The sequence below is a fragment of the Acanthopagrus latus genome, chromosome 12 (genome assembly GCF_904848185.1).
Source record: "Acanthopagrus latus isolate v.2019 chromosome 12, fAcaLat1.1, whole genome shotgun sequence".
Taxonomy (NCBI): Eukaryota; Metazoa; Chordata; class Actinopteri; order Spariformes; family Sparidae; genus Acanthopagrus; species Acanthopagrus latus.
The window spans coordinates 10023221-10038057 of record NC_051050.1 but is presented as its reverse complement, the minus strand read 5'-3'; the positions used below and the strand labels follow the sequence as shown (position 1 = coordinate 10038057).

General features: G+C 43.6%; 1 protein-coding gene across 2 annotated transcripts in view; it reads left to right on the top strand.

Annotated features, from left to right (window-relative positions):
- Positions 1–14837, top strand: part of LOC119030517 (chondroitin sulfate proteoglycan 4-like) — a 39390-nt gene that overhangs the window by 20760 nt on the left and 3793 nt on the right. The window contains exons 1-19 of one of the 2 annotated variants that reach the window (XM_037118191.1): positions 834–1046; positions 3833–3996; positions 4614–5687; positions 5825–6229; positions 6312–6433; positions 6909–7017; positions 7312–8640; positions 9449–9541; positions 9947–10444; positions 10591–10725; positions 11121–11306; positions 11406–11588; positions 11895–12071; positions 12182–12380; positions 12484–12615; positions 13549–13724; positions 13818–14013; positions 14109–14280; positions 14373–14787. In XM_037118191.1, coding sequence (XP_036974086.1) covers positions 983–1046; positions 3833–3996; positions 4614–5687; positions 5825–6229; positions 6312–6433; positions 6909–7017; positions 7312–8640; positions 9449–9541; positions 9947–10444; positions 10591–10725; positions 11121–11306; positions 11406–11588; positions 11895–12071; positions 12182–12380; positions 12484–12615; positions 13549–13724; positions 13818–14013; positions 14109–14280; positions 14373–14787 — 5829 coding nt within the window. In that variant the 5' untranslated portion in view covers positions 834–982. Of the gene's footprint in view, positions 1–833; positions 1047–3832; positions 3997–4613; positions 5688–5824; positions 6230–6311; positions 6434–6908; positions 7018–7311; positions 8641–9448; positions 9542–9946; positions 10445–10590; positions 10726–11120; positions 11307–11405; positions 11589–11894; positions 12072–12181; positions 12381–12483; positions 12616–13548; positions 13725–13817; positions 14014–14108; positions 14281–14372; positions 14788–14837 lie in introns of those variants that run through there. The other variant, XM_037118192.1, reaches the window with a different exon arrangement.

The window sequence follows — 14837 nt, the reverse complement described above, 5'->3', positions numbered from 1 at the left end:
TGTGGCGCGTGCCATTTACTTTAGAGGTTGTGGCTGGGAATGACGTTATACCTGAGTCGACTGCGTTCCACTTCAACAAGTTGAAATACCAGTTTTGCTAGCCTGGACTGTTATCTGCTGTTTACCATACCAGTTGATTAGCAATGCGTTAACACTGTATTATGTGCATACGAACATCAAAGCAGCATGTCTACATATAGAAGTTGGATACAACTGTTTTTACGACTTTTCCCTCAAAAGAATGATCCGTGATAAACCTTTCTATCATAACAAACACATTTATCTCAGTTTGGCATCAGTAAATTGTAAAGCGGTTGGTTTGAAGTTATGCTGCTACAGCCAGGATGCCACATTGACTCTTTGACCTATTGACTGTAAGTAACAATTTCTCCAAGTCAACCAAAAAAACACACACTAGCCCTATAACTACACTGATATTCATCGTGATAAATTTAAAGTAGAAATTGGTAAAATGTCAGTGCTGCTCATTTTGATGTATATATGTGAGAGCAGCTCACCACAACACAAGCCATGGGTTGAGGTAAGGATGGGTTCAGTTCAGGCTGACTTCCTTTTTCAAAATAGTCTTCAAGGTGGGACAGTCTCAGTTTCCTCATGAACAAAGATACACAAACAATCTGCTGTAGTGTCTATGGGGCCTCTGCATATTTTTCTCTGCCTCTCTGCCTCTGTATGTGTTATGACAGCGCCCCCTGGTGTTCATATTCGGTTCTGATCACCACAGCATCCAATGGGAGGGTCAGAGGGTGGAGCTCCACCTCCCTGTGCTCAGCTCTCAGGTACATTTTTTTTTAAAAAGCTGCAAGCCAAAGCTAGCAAAGCGGGTAGAGACTGTCAGGGGTGGTGGGAGTGGTGACATGCAGAGCCACTGATGTGCAGTTATGAGAATGGACGGCACAATCAAGCAGCCAGATGTTGCTCTTAACTAAACACTGGTTAGATTTGAAGGGCCTAACTAACTATGGGGAGTTTTGTGGCTGATCTGTTCCTGCTCCTGCTGGTTTCCACTGGACAAGTTTATGGAGGTAAGACACTGCAGAGGAGGGAGAAGCACCCTTCATCCTAACTGTGAGATGCAAAAGTTTAACCTGAAAAGAATTGTCCGTCAACATTGTAGCTCAAAGATTTGTGGCATTGCTATTATGGCACTAGGAATGCTGTAAAAGCTTTCCCTCAGAGAAACATTCAGAAGTTTTTTTTATGGTCTTTTGACATACACAAGCTGTGGTTGTCCTGAATCCCATCACCTTGTAATGAATTAAAACAGGATATAGTAGTGATGTTGTTAATGCAGTGCTGTTTTTTTGGACTACATTTGATTGAGAACCTGAAAATCTGTGACAGTTGGCAGCTTAATGTTTAATCCAGTCTAATATTGTCTGTAGACATATGGCAATATGCTGCTGGATAATGGATTATATTTTGGCTGGATGCTTGTATTTACTCGTGTTAATGCCGTGGGAAAATGGGCCCCTGATCTGTCAAACTGCTCAGCAAACGCCCCCCTACAGTTTGGTTTATAAGTTTTACAGTGTAGAAGTGTTTTCTAAATATGAACAGTTTGTTTAATTCAGTCAGTTATTCGTCTATTCACCTTAAAGCTAACACCGGTTGCTGCATGTACAGGAATAACATTTCAGGTAGAGTGAAGACAATTATACATGTCTGTCCTCGTCCCTGCACATGACGGTGAATTAAAGACCTGCATTCACGTTCGAGGTGTGTCGATAGGAAGATTACTAATAATCCAATGTTCACTGGTATCATAGAGGCAGATTAGAGATAGATGGACAGACATGGGTTATACTGACAGCGGGCTTATAGGCTTTATACAGAGCGGCATGCTGGGCCGGCCTGCTGACTGAGTACTTCTCACTGGGACCAGTCTTATAACACACATTAATAGCCTTGATAATAAACTATGTTTTTTTGCATGCAGTGCATTTCCCAGCCAGAGCTGCAAACGGATTTAATGGCAATAAATTGATAAGCTGTTCAGACAAATGAGACCAGTGCAGGATAAAAATATAGAGTACAGACAAACAGAAGCAAAAGATGATGCTTTTTCTATTGTATTCAATTTTTTTAAAGCAAATTTGTACTTATTTATAGCAACAACAACAAAAGATTTACTAAAAAGACTTAACCTAACGTTAGCCATAATTGCTTTCTCAAACTGCTTTCTCAACTGTTACTGTATTAGCAATGTTATCCAACATGACAGATGCATTAACCACCTGTGGTGACAAATTGTTTTTTGTGATGTGGGCACATAAATTGATGGCTGTTCTGTAATTATAATGGATAATTTCTGACTAATTCATTCATTAAATGTCTTTTCTTCCGTTTTTCTCCCAGTAACACCAATTAACCCTTTTTATTGTCTTTTATTACTCAGTTTGAATCTTTTAAGCTCCTTTATTTTTTAAACTCCTTTATTATTATTTTTTTGTTCAGTCTCACTGCAACTCCATACTGTTGTACTGTTTAGAGAGATTTAGAGATTTTTGAGTGTCAGCCATCACCAACAATAAACACACAAACACACACATCTCCTGACCTCTCTGACCTGTTTCCATGGCCTGATGGTCATTTGAAAGAGTGCTCCGATACAGCTGCTTTGTAGGTCAAATTGATTAAAAATCAAGACTGTGCATTGTAATTGCATAGACACACAATTAGAGAATCCTAGAAAAGTGTTAGGGCAAACTATATTGATATCATATCATTTTATTGTGATATGCCACTATTTATCATCTTAGAGTTTGGAAACTGTTATATCCTGATATCATACCTGGTTTCAAAGGCTGCGATACAGTTAAAGTGATGTAATTAATTGCAATATTATTTTTGAGCCATTACACCCAGCCCTATTAAGAGTTGTACATCAATAAATAAATGTATTTAGATCAAAGCATGCCAGAGGAAAACATTTAAATATAAATGCAGCAGAATTGCTTCATGCATTTGTAAGCATGAATACGGCGTGACTCTGGGTATGTCAATGGACATCCTCTTTGGCCCAGACTGAAATTTCTCAACCACTATGAGATGAATCGCCGTAAAAATATGTACATATATGTTTCCAAACCACTATATCTGAATTATTTTGACTTTGCACTTGCACCACATCACAGAGACACTAGATTAAAGCTGGCCCTATTTTGGCCTTGAACCCAGGCCTATGTAATTGGAACCTGTGTTCAGGCTAGCAGATCTGGACCAGCTCTTGACCGTAAGTCAGTGCTGTATGTGGGTCTAGTGTGTGTGGCTGTGCGGCCCCTTGCCTACCCGGACCAAATTTGCTTTCGCACCCCCTGAGCGCTGTACCAACTAATGACATTATTTTTGCTTTAAGAGCAGTAAAGCCATTGAGAAATGTTTGTACAACTCAATGTGCAGTCTGCGTCATTTGGGTCAACAGTGAAGTCTAATTAGCATCAGAACATGTCAGAATGGCCCGCACCAGAATGCATTAGTTGTCATTAATTGAATTCAGATAGCAGGTGTAAAGTGCACAGTAGACACCACATTGACAAGCCAGTCAATACAAATTAGTGGAAAATCCTTTGGAGGCGGAAGGCCTTTGGTCACTAAATGTTGTTGTGTCAGTAGATTGTTTGTATGTACATTTAACTGAGAATGTCATTAAAAACAATTAGAATATATCTCTGCCCAGATCAAATCTCCAGTTTTCCAAGAAGTTCTGCCATTAGTTCTTATCAGTATTGCCACTTTGTTATCACATAAAGTGTCAGTAAAAACTTTCGGTAAAGCTTTATGGACTTCTTGTTTGTTTTCATTGTTGTAGTGTCATTCTACGGTGATGGCTACATCCACCTACGGACAATGGAGGCGTCCATTCAGACATTGCTCCATGTACGTTTTCGAACCTCCAGTCAGACAGGGCTGCTGTTTTTGGCAGCTGGAGGCAGAGACTTCTTGCTGCTGGAGCTGATCTCTGGTCGCCTGCAGGTAGGCTAAAGGACAGTAGTGAACTTGAAAACAACAAGCATGACAAATCTGTTAATGTAGATCCAGTGAGTTGAACTAAGCCCGTCCAGAGGCTCTCACATAAAGATGTCTAACACCTTCAAGATAAGGTATTTTTCCCCTGGGTCATTTTAGCTCATATATATTGGCATTTACTATCCTGAGGAGGGCCTGAGAGAAGACTGAACACACACTGTTGGTGTCAGATTGCTTCCAGAGAGAAAAAAAAATAACCCCCTGGCACTGGCTTCATTTTAGAACAAGTTCCTTCATGACCTACGTTTAAAGAGAAGACCGCAATAGTTTAATGAAAACTCCAGCATGGCAAGGGAGCTGCTCATGAAAGAGTTTGGTTGCATTTGTGTTTGTGGACTAGTCCTTAGATCTACAGTTAACAAGCCCCTTGATGTTGTTTATGGTTGCGCACACTTAAGATCTAATCACTATGTTTTTGTCTGCTTTTATGTGTTTTGCCTGTCTTGAAACTCAATGTCTTACTAATTAAAGTTTGTGTTTGGCATATAAACACATATTAAAAGGCTTCCATTTCATCTGTCTTGGCTTTCATTCCTTTCCTCGCATCCTCTTATATCCCTCAGGTACGCCTGGACCTGGGCTCAGGTGAGCGCTCTCTTCGTTCAGAAAAGGGCATCCATCTCAGCGACCTGGCATGGCACTCCATGAAGCTGACCCATGACCGCCATAATGTCACCATGACCGTGGACCGAAACTCTCATACCAGTCTCCGAATGCCAGGACCAGATCTGGAGCTGAGTGTCGAGGATGGTCTTTTTGTTGGTGGGGCAGCTGGACTGAACCACCAACACCTTCTCAACATCTCCTCCGGGTTTAGAGGTTGTGTAGATGAAGTTGTGTTCAATGAACATAACCTGCTTGCCAGCCTGAGGCCTTATTCTGGATATAAGAGTGTCCATGAGGTATCTTTGGGCTGTAGTCCACAGTTTTCAGCAACAGAAGAAGATTCTGTCAGTTTTTTCAGCTCTAAAGCCTTTATTTCTCTCCCGCCGTGGGAGGTGCTACAGGAGGGGGTGTTTGAATGCCACATGCACCCCTCTGCAAGAGAAGAAGATGGCATGGTTCTGTATAGCTCTGGCAGCCAGGGAGGGTTTGTTTCCATAGAGATCAGAGATGGTCACCTGGTGGCAACAGTGGGAAATAGAGGTGGGAGTAAGATTGAGCTGCGTTCTCTAACATATGTCCTCAGCAACCACACCTGGTACCCAATCCAGCTACACCTGCTGCCCCACAGTGTCCAGCTGAAGGTGGGTGAGGAGTTGGTCAGGGCTGACCTGAGTCTCGAGCTCCAGGTCATCCAGCTCAATGGGCCACTCTTCCTTGGAGGGCTGAACGAAGAAGCCCGTAGAGAGGCAAGGCGAGCCGGCTCCTTTAAAGGCTGTCTCCGAGAAATTAGGGTGAACACTCAAAGAATGGGCCTACCTCAAGCTGTCATCACCAAGGACATCACAGTGGGCTGCAAGACAGAGCTAGCTGCAGATGCAGTGGCCACCACTGGTCCAACAGATCGCCCTGATGTTGATGTTACAACCACACGACCAATTACCAACAACAAGAGGAACCCTAACTTTTTGTTGCTGAGAAAGCTAGAGGTAGCGGAGGGAGGCCGGGCACCACTGGAGCCCAAACACATGAGGGTAAGACCGGTTGTCTACGTCACTTTTAGTTATTTGACAGGTTTCTTCTATATGAATGTAAATATTATCATTATTACATAGTTATTCAGTTTTCTCAGGATGTATAGGTCGAGTTCCTTTTTTGTATTCCCTTCTAGGTGAATCTGGATTTCCGAAAATTGGGCATTCATCCATCCCAGTTGATGTTTCGTATTGAGGGGCAGCCTGTCCACGGCCAGCTCCGGTTGGACCTCAGTCCAGATCATGAAGGCATTCTGGGGCAGGGAAGGACTATCACAATAGGAGCAGAAGAGGCCAGCCGGACTTTCAGTATGCTGGACCTGTGGCAGGGCCGGGTGATGTACGTTCACAGTGGGTCAGAGGTCAATCAGGACTTCTTCATGTTTTCAGTCTTCTCCAGTAAAAAGAAGGAGCTGCCCATGTTTCTGAAGGGCAACCGCCTGCACCGCTTTGATATCAGCATCAGCCCTGTAAATGATGCACCTGTGCTCAGCCTGCCGGAGGGAAACCTTTTCACTCTAGTGGAGAAGTCCAAACGGCCGGTAGGTATAAAGGAATGCCCAGATGGTATGAATATGTGCGTTAAGTACAAACTGAATAATAATAAAACCATAATGTCCCCAGCTGACAACAGATGTGCTAAGAGTGTCGGACCCTGACAGCAGTCCTGCAGATCTGGTGTTGAGCTCCCTGGGAAACCTCAGCACGGAGGTCGGACATCTTGAGCACCAGGATTACCCCGGCAGGTTTGTGCTATGGCTTGTGAGGCTTTACAGTGCATCGTAAATCTTCTTACAACCAGTCATAGAGGTCTGTTGGAGAAGTGCCTATCTTTATTTATGTAATATCTATATTAGGGCCAGGCTAGAAGAAGAAAGATGCCTGAAATGCTGTAGAGTATGAGTGACTCATTGACTGTTGTTAAATGTTAAATGTAAAACTGTAAAAAAATATATATATATACACACACACACACATATCAATACTCAACAAAGTGCTGTACTGTGGGAAATGTATGTGTTTCAGTTTCTTATTCATATTCATGAAATTGAAACATGTCCAGTTGCCTACAGTACAACAATGACAATTAACTAAAATTACCATGACCTGGGAAACTTCATCAGCAAAACTCTACAGACATACTTATAATACAATATTGTGATGATAACTAGATTAACAAAACAGAACAAAACAGTTAATTTGATTGTATTTGTCTTCCAGGGCTATTAATTTGTTCTCCCTGACTGATCTGGAGGAGGGTAAGATCAGTTATGTCCACACTGGGGTCCCCACCTCCAGGCTGGCATTCAGGGTCAGCGATGGGGAGAAAGTAAGTACAGTACAGCTTGAAGTAAATCCATAAGCTGTAACATAAAGAGTGTTAGCTAGCTTTAGGGGTGACTTTGGTCATGACTGAAATTTTGACAGTTTGGACAGTTTTCTATAGTTTGTGTTTAGGGCTAGTAAGCAAATACAGGCTAACATGTTAAACATCAGTTTGTCAGCATTTTTGTGACTATGTTAGCTTGTTGAACATTAAAACCACAACTGTGCCTGAATACAGCCTCACAGTGCTGCTCATGGCTGTAGTCTCTTAGTCATAATGCCCCTCTCTTTTCCACAGCTGAGCAACACAGTAGTACTGAGGATTATGGCGGTGCCACTCCAACACAAACTAGTGAATAACACCGGGCTGGAGGTATACCAAGGCGGGGCTTCCATCATCACAACAGATCACCTTGCAGTAGAAGTAAATGTGGCTGATCAGGCAGTGGACATTGTCTATGACGTTACAACGCTGCCACAGTATGGGGAGCTCCAGTGGCTGAACTCAAGTGGCGAATGGAAACTGACAACTTCCTTCTCTCAGAAGCTTCTAGAAAAAGAACAGATCAGATATGTTAACACTTACCATGGCCTTCAGACTCGGAGCAACATCACTGATCACTTCAAATGTAAAATCAGCATTGGTTCCCAGGCCATGGAGGAGGTTGTTTTCATTATTGCTGTACGCTGGATCCACTTCAAGGTCACACGCAGCAAGATGGAGCTGAACGGTGTTCAGGCTGCCGCTGTCACTCCCGAGGACCTCCATGCGATTTCTAAAGGTGTTAAGCTCAATGAGAGCGACCTCTTCTTCAGGCTCCTAACGGCACCAAAGAAAGGGAGGCTGTTCCTCAACAACGTAGTTCTGCAAAGGAACTCAACCTTCAGCCAGAGGAACATCACAGATGGTTTGGTGAAGTACGAGCTGCTCACCAGGCTCCAGGATGACACAAGAGACACGTTCAGCTTTCAGGTGTTTTCATCACATGCCAACTCAGCGGCGTATGACTTCAGAATCAACATCAAGGCTGAGTCGTCTGCCATCACTGTTGTAAACAAAGGCCTGTCAATCATGGAAGGAGGAAGTAAAGTCATCAATAAAGATATCCTGTTCACTCACACAGCAAGTAACCGGGAGGTCCACTACAGCATTACAGTGAGCCCCAGACACGGGCAGATACGGAGGATCAACCTCTCCAACTCAACTTCCATTAACGACAACATTAAAACATTCTCAAATCACGATATCATTGAGGAGAGGATCATGTACGTTCACGATGACAGCGAAACCAAGCAGGATTCCTTCACTTTTCAAATAATGGTTTACAAACCACACAAGCTCACCAACAAGAAGGAGGATAAAAACAAAGCCGAGCACACCTTTAACATCTCTGTGCAGCTCGTCAATGATCAGAGACCTGTCAGGGTTGTCGATAAAGTCTTCCATGTGGCCCGAGACGGGCAGAGGTTGGTGACGCTGGATGACCTTCGCTACCGAGACGATGACTCGGACTTTGAGGACAGCTGGTTGGTGTACACGCGGAGAGGGATTCCCATGGGAGAGTTAGTGCTGGCCAGCGATACTAGTCACAAGCTGTACGAGTTCACACAGCGGGACCTCGAGCAGGTGAGCACACCTTATTTGTCAAGAGCTATGGTTGTACAGGTGGCAAAATATTTAGGACTCACAAGTCATAATTTCCACAAACCTCAGGTGATCGTCTTACTGATCCAAATAATGGGGTTAAAAGCCTTCCAGCTTTCCAGAAGAACTGATGAAGCTTTTCAATAGTTGAACTACTTCACAGGAAATGTGACTCTAAAGGGTGAAAAACCGTTTGTCATACATACAAATACATCACACAGGGATGCAGTGAATCATAAAAATGAGGATACAAGCGCACACTTTCAGATAGTCTGTCCTTATAGGTATTTATGTGCTACACCTGGTTGTAAAGTGAAGCAGTTGGGTGGAAACTGAATTAAGGGAGCTTAAGGGAGATGTTCAAACCCATAGTTGCTCTCCTGTAAACACACCTGGCCAACAGCTGCATGAAGTGGGCGTAACTTTTAAATTATGAGTATTGGAAAAGCTGCAAGAATTGTAGTCCCAATTCTGGTCAGGTGTGCAGGGAGGCAGGTTCAGATGCTGTTTGAAGATCTGATAACCACACTGCTTTTGACTTCTGGATAAAGTAGTTACAACAGTGAGAGTAATACTAATGTTTCTTCAGTTTAACTCATGCTATGCGGAGTCGAGGTGAAGTCTGAACATATGAGTCTTGATTTTGGTGAGTGACTCTGCTGTCCTGACATTGTTTCGAGCGTTCGTTCCACCACTGAGGTGCCAAAACAGAGAAGTTTCTTTTTTTTTTTCACCTGCAGCAGCATTTTACTCTTCTGTCATCATCTCCTCCTCTTTTCTCTTTGCTCAGAAAAAGGTGCTGTTCGTCCACAGAGGAGTAAGCTTTGGGCGTTTTGTGCTCTTCGTAACAGATGGGAAACATTACGTATCAACACTGCTGGAGGTGATTATGATATCTTCACACTTGATGTATTTTATGGTTTTATGTATTTGTTCTTACAGGAAAAATGCTGGGGGCAAAATGTTTGTTTTTTTCAAGTTATGATAGTTTGTTTCGTATTTAGATATTTAAGTTTTTGTCTTTGTTTGTGTGTTTGTGATGGTTTTACTTTAATATGTAAAGAACTCCTTCTACATTATTTACTGGTTATTAATTATCCCCCCCCCCTCAAAAAAAAAAAAACAAGATAAAACTATATAACAGAAGAGACAAAAGAGGATGATTACGTTTGTGAAAAACAGAAAAATGTACAAATATAGAATATAATTCAATTATACAGCATTAAAGCCTAGTGATGCTGCTTTAAATAATACATTTGTGTCTCTGCTGTGTAACTTGCTGGTGTAGGTGATGGCTCAGGATCCTTACCTCCAGGTTGAGAACAACACAGGCCTTACGGTCCAGCGAGGTGGGATCACAACCTTGACCTCTGCTAACCTCAGCGTCTTCAGCAACCTCGACATCCGAGACCCACAGGAAGTGACGTTCGAGGTCTTCCTTCCACCCAAACACGGTGTGCTCTGCTTTAACGATGGAGATCGAGAGACTGTAACAGAAGCAGATGCAATTTCAATATTCACCCAGAGAGATTTGGTGGCTGGGCGCTTGGTGTATCACCACGATGGCAGCCAGGAGCTGTCAGATGGGTTCAATGTGACGGCAAGAGCAACGGAGAAGAGTATGGAGAGGCGACTGGAGAGAGGGAGGAGGGAGGTGCATCTGGACATCGGGGTGCCTGTGAAAATCTACCTGGAGAGTCACCAGAGGCCGCCAACGGTCATAAATAACCGTCCAGTGGTGGTGGCCGAGGGAGAGAATGTCTCCATAAGCAGGGAGCACTTGGAGGTGAGCCAGTTATCATCACACAGCACATGTAGACAAATAAAATGATAAAAGACATCAAAAGCATCAATGTCAAAGAGTATGTAATGTAATAAATATTTTTTAAGCATTAGCCTTATTTTCTAAGTTGTACTGTTTTCCTGGAACAGGTGGTTCATGAGGACAGCCAGCCCTCAGAAATTGTATTTACTGTCCAAAGTCCTCCCGCCCTGGGCTCCCTTCTGAGGTTTCCACCCAACGACAATCACCATAACAACAATGGAGAACAGCAGCACCTCTATCAAGTACAGTCTTCTTTAAGCCAACATTTAGACCAGATTTTGTTACGTTTAAAGCCAAATAAGTTATTGGGCTCCAATCTGACCAAACCCAACCCACCCAAATCTGATGATTCTGAATGTTGAACATCTTATTAATGGTTACTTAGGGGTTTTTCTTTTAAAACTTTAACTCCAATTGTTCCTCAGTTAGTAATGCATATTTAAGGTTATAGAGATGTACTAAATATTTAAAACCCCATTTTACTGATTTTAATGAAAGCAAAGTTCTAAAAAGTCCTGTAGAGCTCAAGAAAGTGGGTGACAGTTTTACATTCAGTCACAGAAACCCAACATTCAAGTGTCAAAAGATTCACTCACAGATAGCACTTTGATTTATTCTGATCCGTTCCTCTGCACAGGGCATCAGAGAGCAGCCAACAACCTCCTTCACCCAGGAGGACATCAACCAGGGAATGATCGTTTACCATCAGCAGGCTGCAGGAAGCACCAATGACTCTGTTCTGCTGGAGGCAACAAACGGGCTCACAAAGGTCGGACCCGTCAGGCTGCTGATTGATATCATCCCTATCCTGCTCCCCCTACAGGTAAGAATGTGTGTCGAGCTATCCAGATCCTCAAAAAAGGAAAGAAGTTGCATGAGAAGTTCAACAATCAGTTAATCAATCTTCTGGTTGACTTCGTAGGTGTCTGACTTGACGCTTGATGAGGGCTCGTCCCTGCCGCTGACCTCTGACATCATCAGGGTCACCAATCACCACTTCTCAGAGATGAACTTCCTGTACCAGGTCATCATTCCACCACGACACGGACACTTGGAGCACAGCCGGATCCCGGGGATGCCCATCACTGCTTTCACTCACACTGAGGTTTGACTGAGCACACACACACACGTACGCTGAGGAAATTGTTCCTTTCAAACAGGTAATTAAGAAGATCTATGCTGTAAAGAGTGTTGAGGTCTGATCCAGTAGAGGTGGATCATTAACGATGCCCATCTCTCAGAGCAGCACTTGAGTGTTCCTCCAGGGCATCTACAGGAAAGTCATCCCTAATAGTTAATTTCATTGTGTCATCATGAGGCCTGAGAGAGAGAGAGAGTCTCCTGTTGTTTCGCTCACCATTATTGGATGAGTATCATGTTGGTATCTTCTCCATCTTGCTTCTGTTCGCAGGTGGAACGTGAGTACATCTCTTACATCCACGATGGCAGCGACACACAGGGAGACAACTTCACCATCGTGGCCAACCAGACAGAAATCAGGAAGCACAGCCTGCCCTGCACCGTGCACGTCAATGTCAATCCTGTCAACGATGAGACGCCTGTTGTGACAGTCAACAAGGGTTTGAAGGTGGGGAGCGACAATATACACTCACAGGACGGGACATGTTCATCTGAACATCGTCTTATAGGTGATAATCTTCCTGTCCTTTCCTTCCACCTTTCCTCTCGTTGCCTCAGGTGTGGGTGGGCTCAGTGACAGAAATCACCGTGAATGAGCTCAGTGCAGAGGACTCAGACACTCATCCTGACGGGCTGGAGTTCGTCATCACACCACCAAGCAACGGCCACCTGGTCCTGAAGAGCGCCCCCTCCAGACACATCCTCAACTTCACCCAGGATCACATACAAACTGGACAACTGGTGTTTGTTCACAGTGGTAAGCACACTTTGCTATTTGGAGCATTTTCCTCTAGATTTTCAGATTTTCAGATGAAGGTATAATCCCTGTGTTTGTTAACGTTGACTCTGCTCTTGTGCAGGTGCTCTGACGGGTGGCTTTCACTTCCAGGTGAACGACGGCGTGAACTTCGCACCTCGCCAGATCTTCAGCACAACTGCACACTCTCTGGTCCTCACCCTGCTGAGGAATCGTCCGATGGAGGTCTACCCAGGTAAGGTTTACAAAAAAAAAAAAACCTGTACAGTATAATTAATTTTTAAATCCAAACTCTTTTAGTTTAGTTTTTTTTTTAATCCAAACTCTTGAATTCAGTGAAACCAGCCTGTTTATCTACAACTTTTGTCATTAGCATTCAGAGCACTAAACGTCATGAAAAGATACTCTAAACATTCTTCCTTTGATTCATAAAGAACCTGACAGGTGAAGCTATCCAGCATAGTGCAGTAATATAGCAATGGCACTGGGTGGCATCACATGTCTGAGAGTTAGCACGCTGCTTTGTGCTTTGGCAAACACAAACAGATTACAGTTCCTCTGGGACCAGTCAGTGCCAGGCTGGTAGTGGCACTCTCCAGGGTTTGGTGGTTTTCACCTGTAAACACACGCTTATCTGTACTCTGTCTGATCAAGGTTACATAAGTGCAGCTGCTATTATGATAGATAGACAGTAATAACAGTATCTTTAACAATATATATTCCTTGTGATCATAAATATATAAACATAAAACAGTTGGCTCAGAATATTTTAAAATGTAGTTAGATACAGACTACAGATGACATTGTTTTGTAATTACTTTTGTAATCAGTTGGGTCACAAAAAAATGTAATCTAATATTGATACTTTTGGATTACTTGCAAAAGCACTTACCTGCTTTTCAGGCTTTAAAAAATTTAATTTTCAATAATCAAAGTGATGACAAAAGTTAAAATTATATTTATTCAGATATTGAAGAATATTTTTTAAAATGCTTTTATGAAAAACGTCACCAAAAGGTCCCTCAGTTGCCTGTTTATTCATAAATTTCACATACTCTCAGTCTGTGTGCTTATTTTCGGGCTGTATAAAATACATTTAACCATGATCCTTAACTGCCTCTTCTCTGCTTTCCCTCTAACTCTCATTGTGTCTTTGCTACCTTTGAAGGCTCTGTGACACCAATCACTGAGCAGGAGCTTCTGGCCGTAACCAACGATGTCCACGACATCAAACGAAACCACTCTGTGGTGTTCGCAGTGACCGCTCCTCCAAAACTTGGTCGTCTGGTCCGACATATGCCCGACAACTCCACGCAAGACATTTTCACGTTCACACAGAGCATGGTAGGGATGAATTATTGCCTCTGCGGCTAAAGGCAAATTTTTGCTGATTCAGATAAAATTCTCCCTCCTCATTTCTTTGCCCCTGTCTCTCAGGTGAATGATGGGGTCATCCTGTATGATCAGAAGAAGCCAGAGTCAGTGGGATGGTCGGCTGCAGACTCTTTCTCTTTCACCGTGTCCTCTCCTCCTGCTTTCCTTCCTCCGCACACCTTCACCATCTTAATCTCCTACCAGGCCAACGAGCATCACGACAACCCTCAACACAAGACCAGACTACTGAACAACGCAGGTACTTTGTGACTGTGTGGATAATAAACACTGCCACACACAGGAAGAATATAAGGTCAAGAGGACCAGCTGAGGTGTTTTATATCTATTATTCAGGTGCTGTGGTGGCTGAGGGGGGGAAAGTGATGATTGACAGGTCTAAACTTGATGCCTCCAATCTCCTCGAGCAAATCACCGAGCCCAAGAGGAAAGACCACCACATCCTGTACCGTGTGATTTCCCCTCCGCGCCACGGGGCTCTGTCTGTACGAGGATACAACCTCACCAGGTGCATATTTCAGTTCGCTGAAATTACACTCCTCCCTTCTTCAAAACCAACCTAACAATATTAGGTAAATAACTGCGTGTTTCTTTCTTCAGGACCCAGCCTGACTTCTCCCAGGTCACCCTAAACAAGTTTGGCATCACATACGTCCACGATGACTCAGAGACAACGAGCGACAGCTTCACTTTCCGGGCCTGGGTGGCTCCTTTGGATCCCTCCTCCCCCTCTCCCTACTCCAATTCCTTGTCTGCTTTCTCCTCTGATTCCTCCTCCTCCTCCTCCTCCTCCTCCTCTTCCTCCTTTTCCCCTCTCTATTCAGCCTCATCATCCTCCCCTCAGTCAGTAGATGTGACTTCTCAGCGCCGTGTCAAGGACGGCCTGATTGTGACGGAGAAGTTCAACATCACAGTGACGCCAGTAAACGACCAGCCGCCACTCATCAGGAGCAGAGCCCTGAATATGAAGGTCGTTGTCGGGGAGAGAGTTGTAGTTGGACCAGATAGTCTGCAGGTGGGCAAGTATTAAAATAGTAAATGAGGTTTGGGAACGAGTTGAACTTC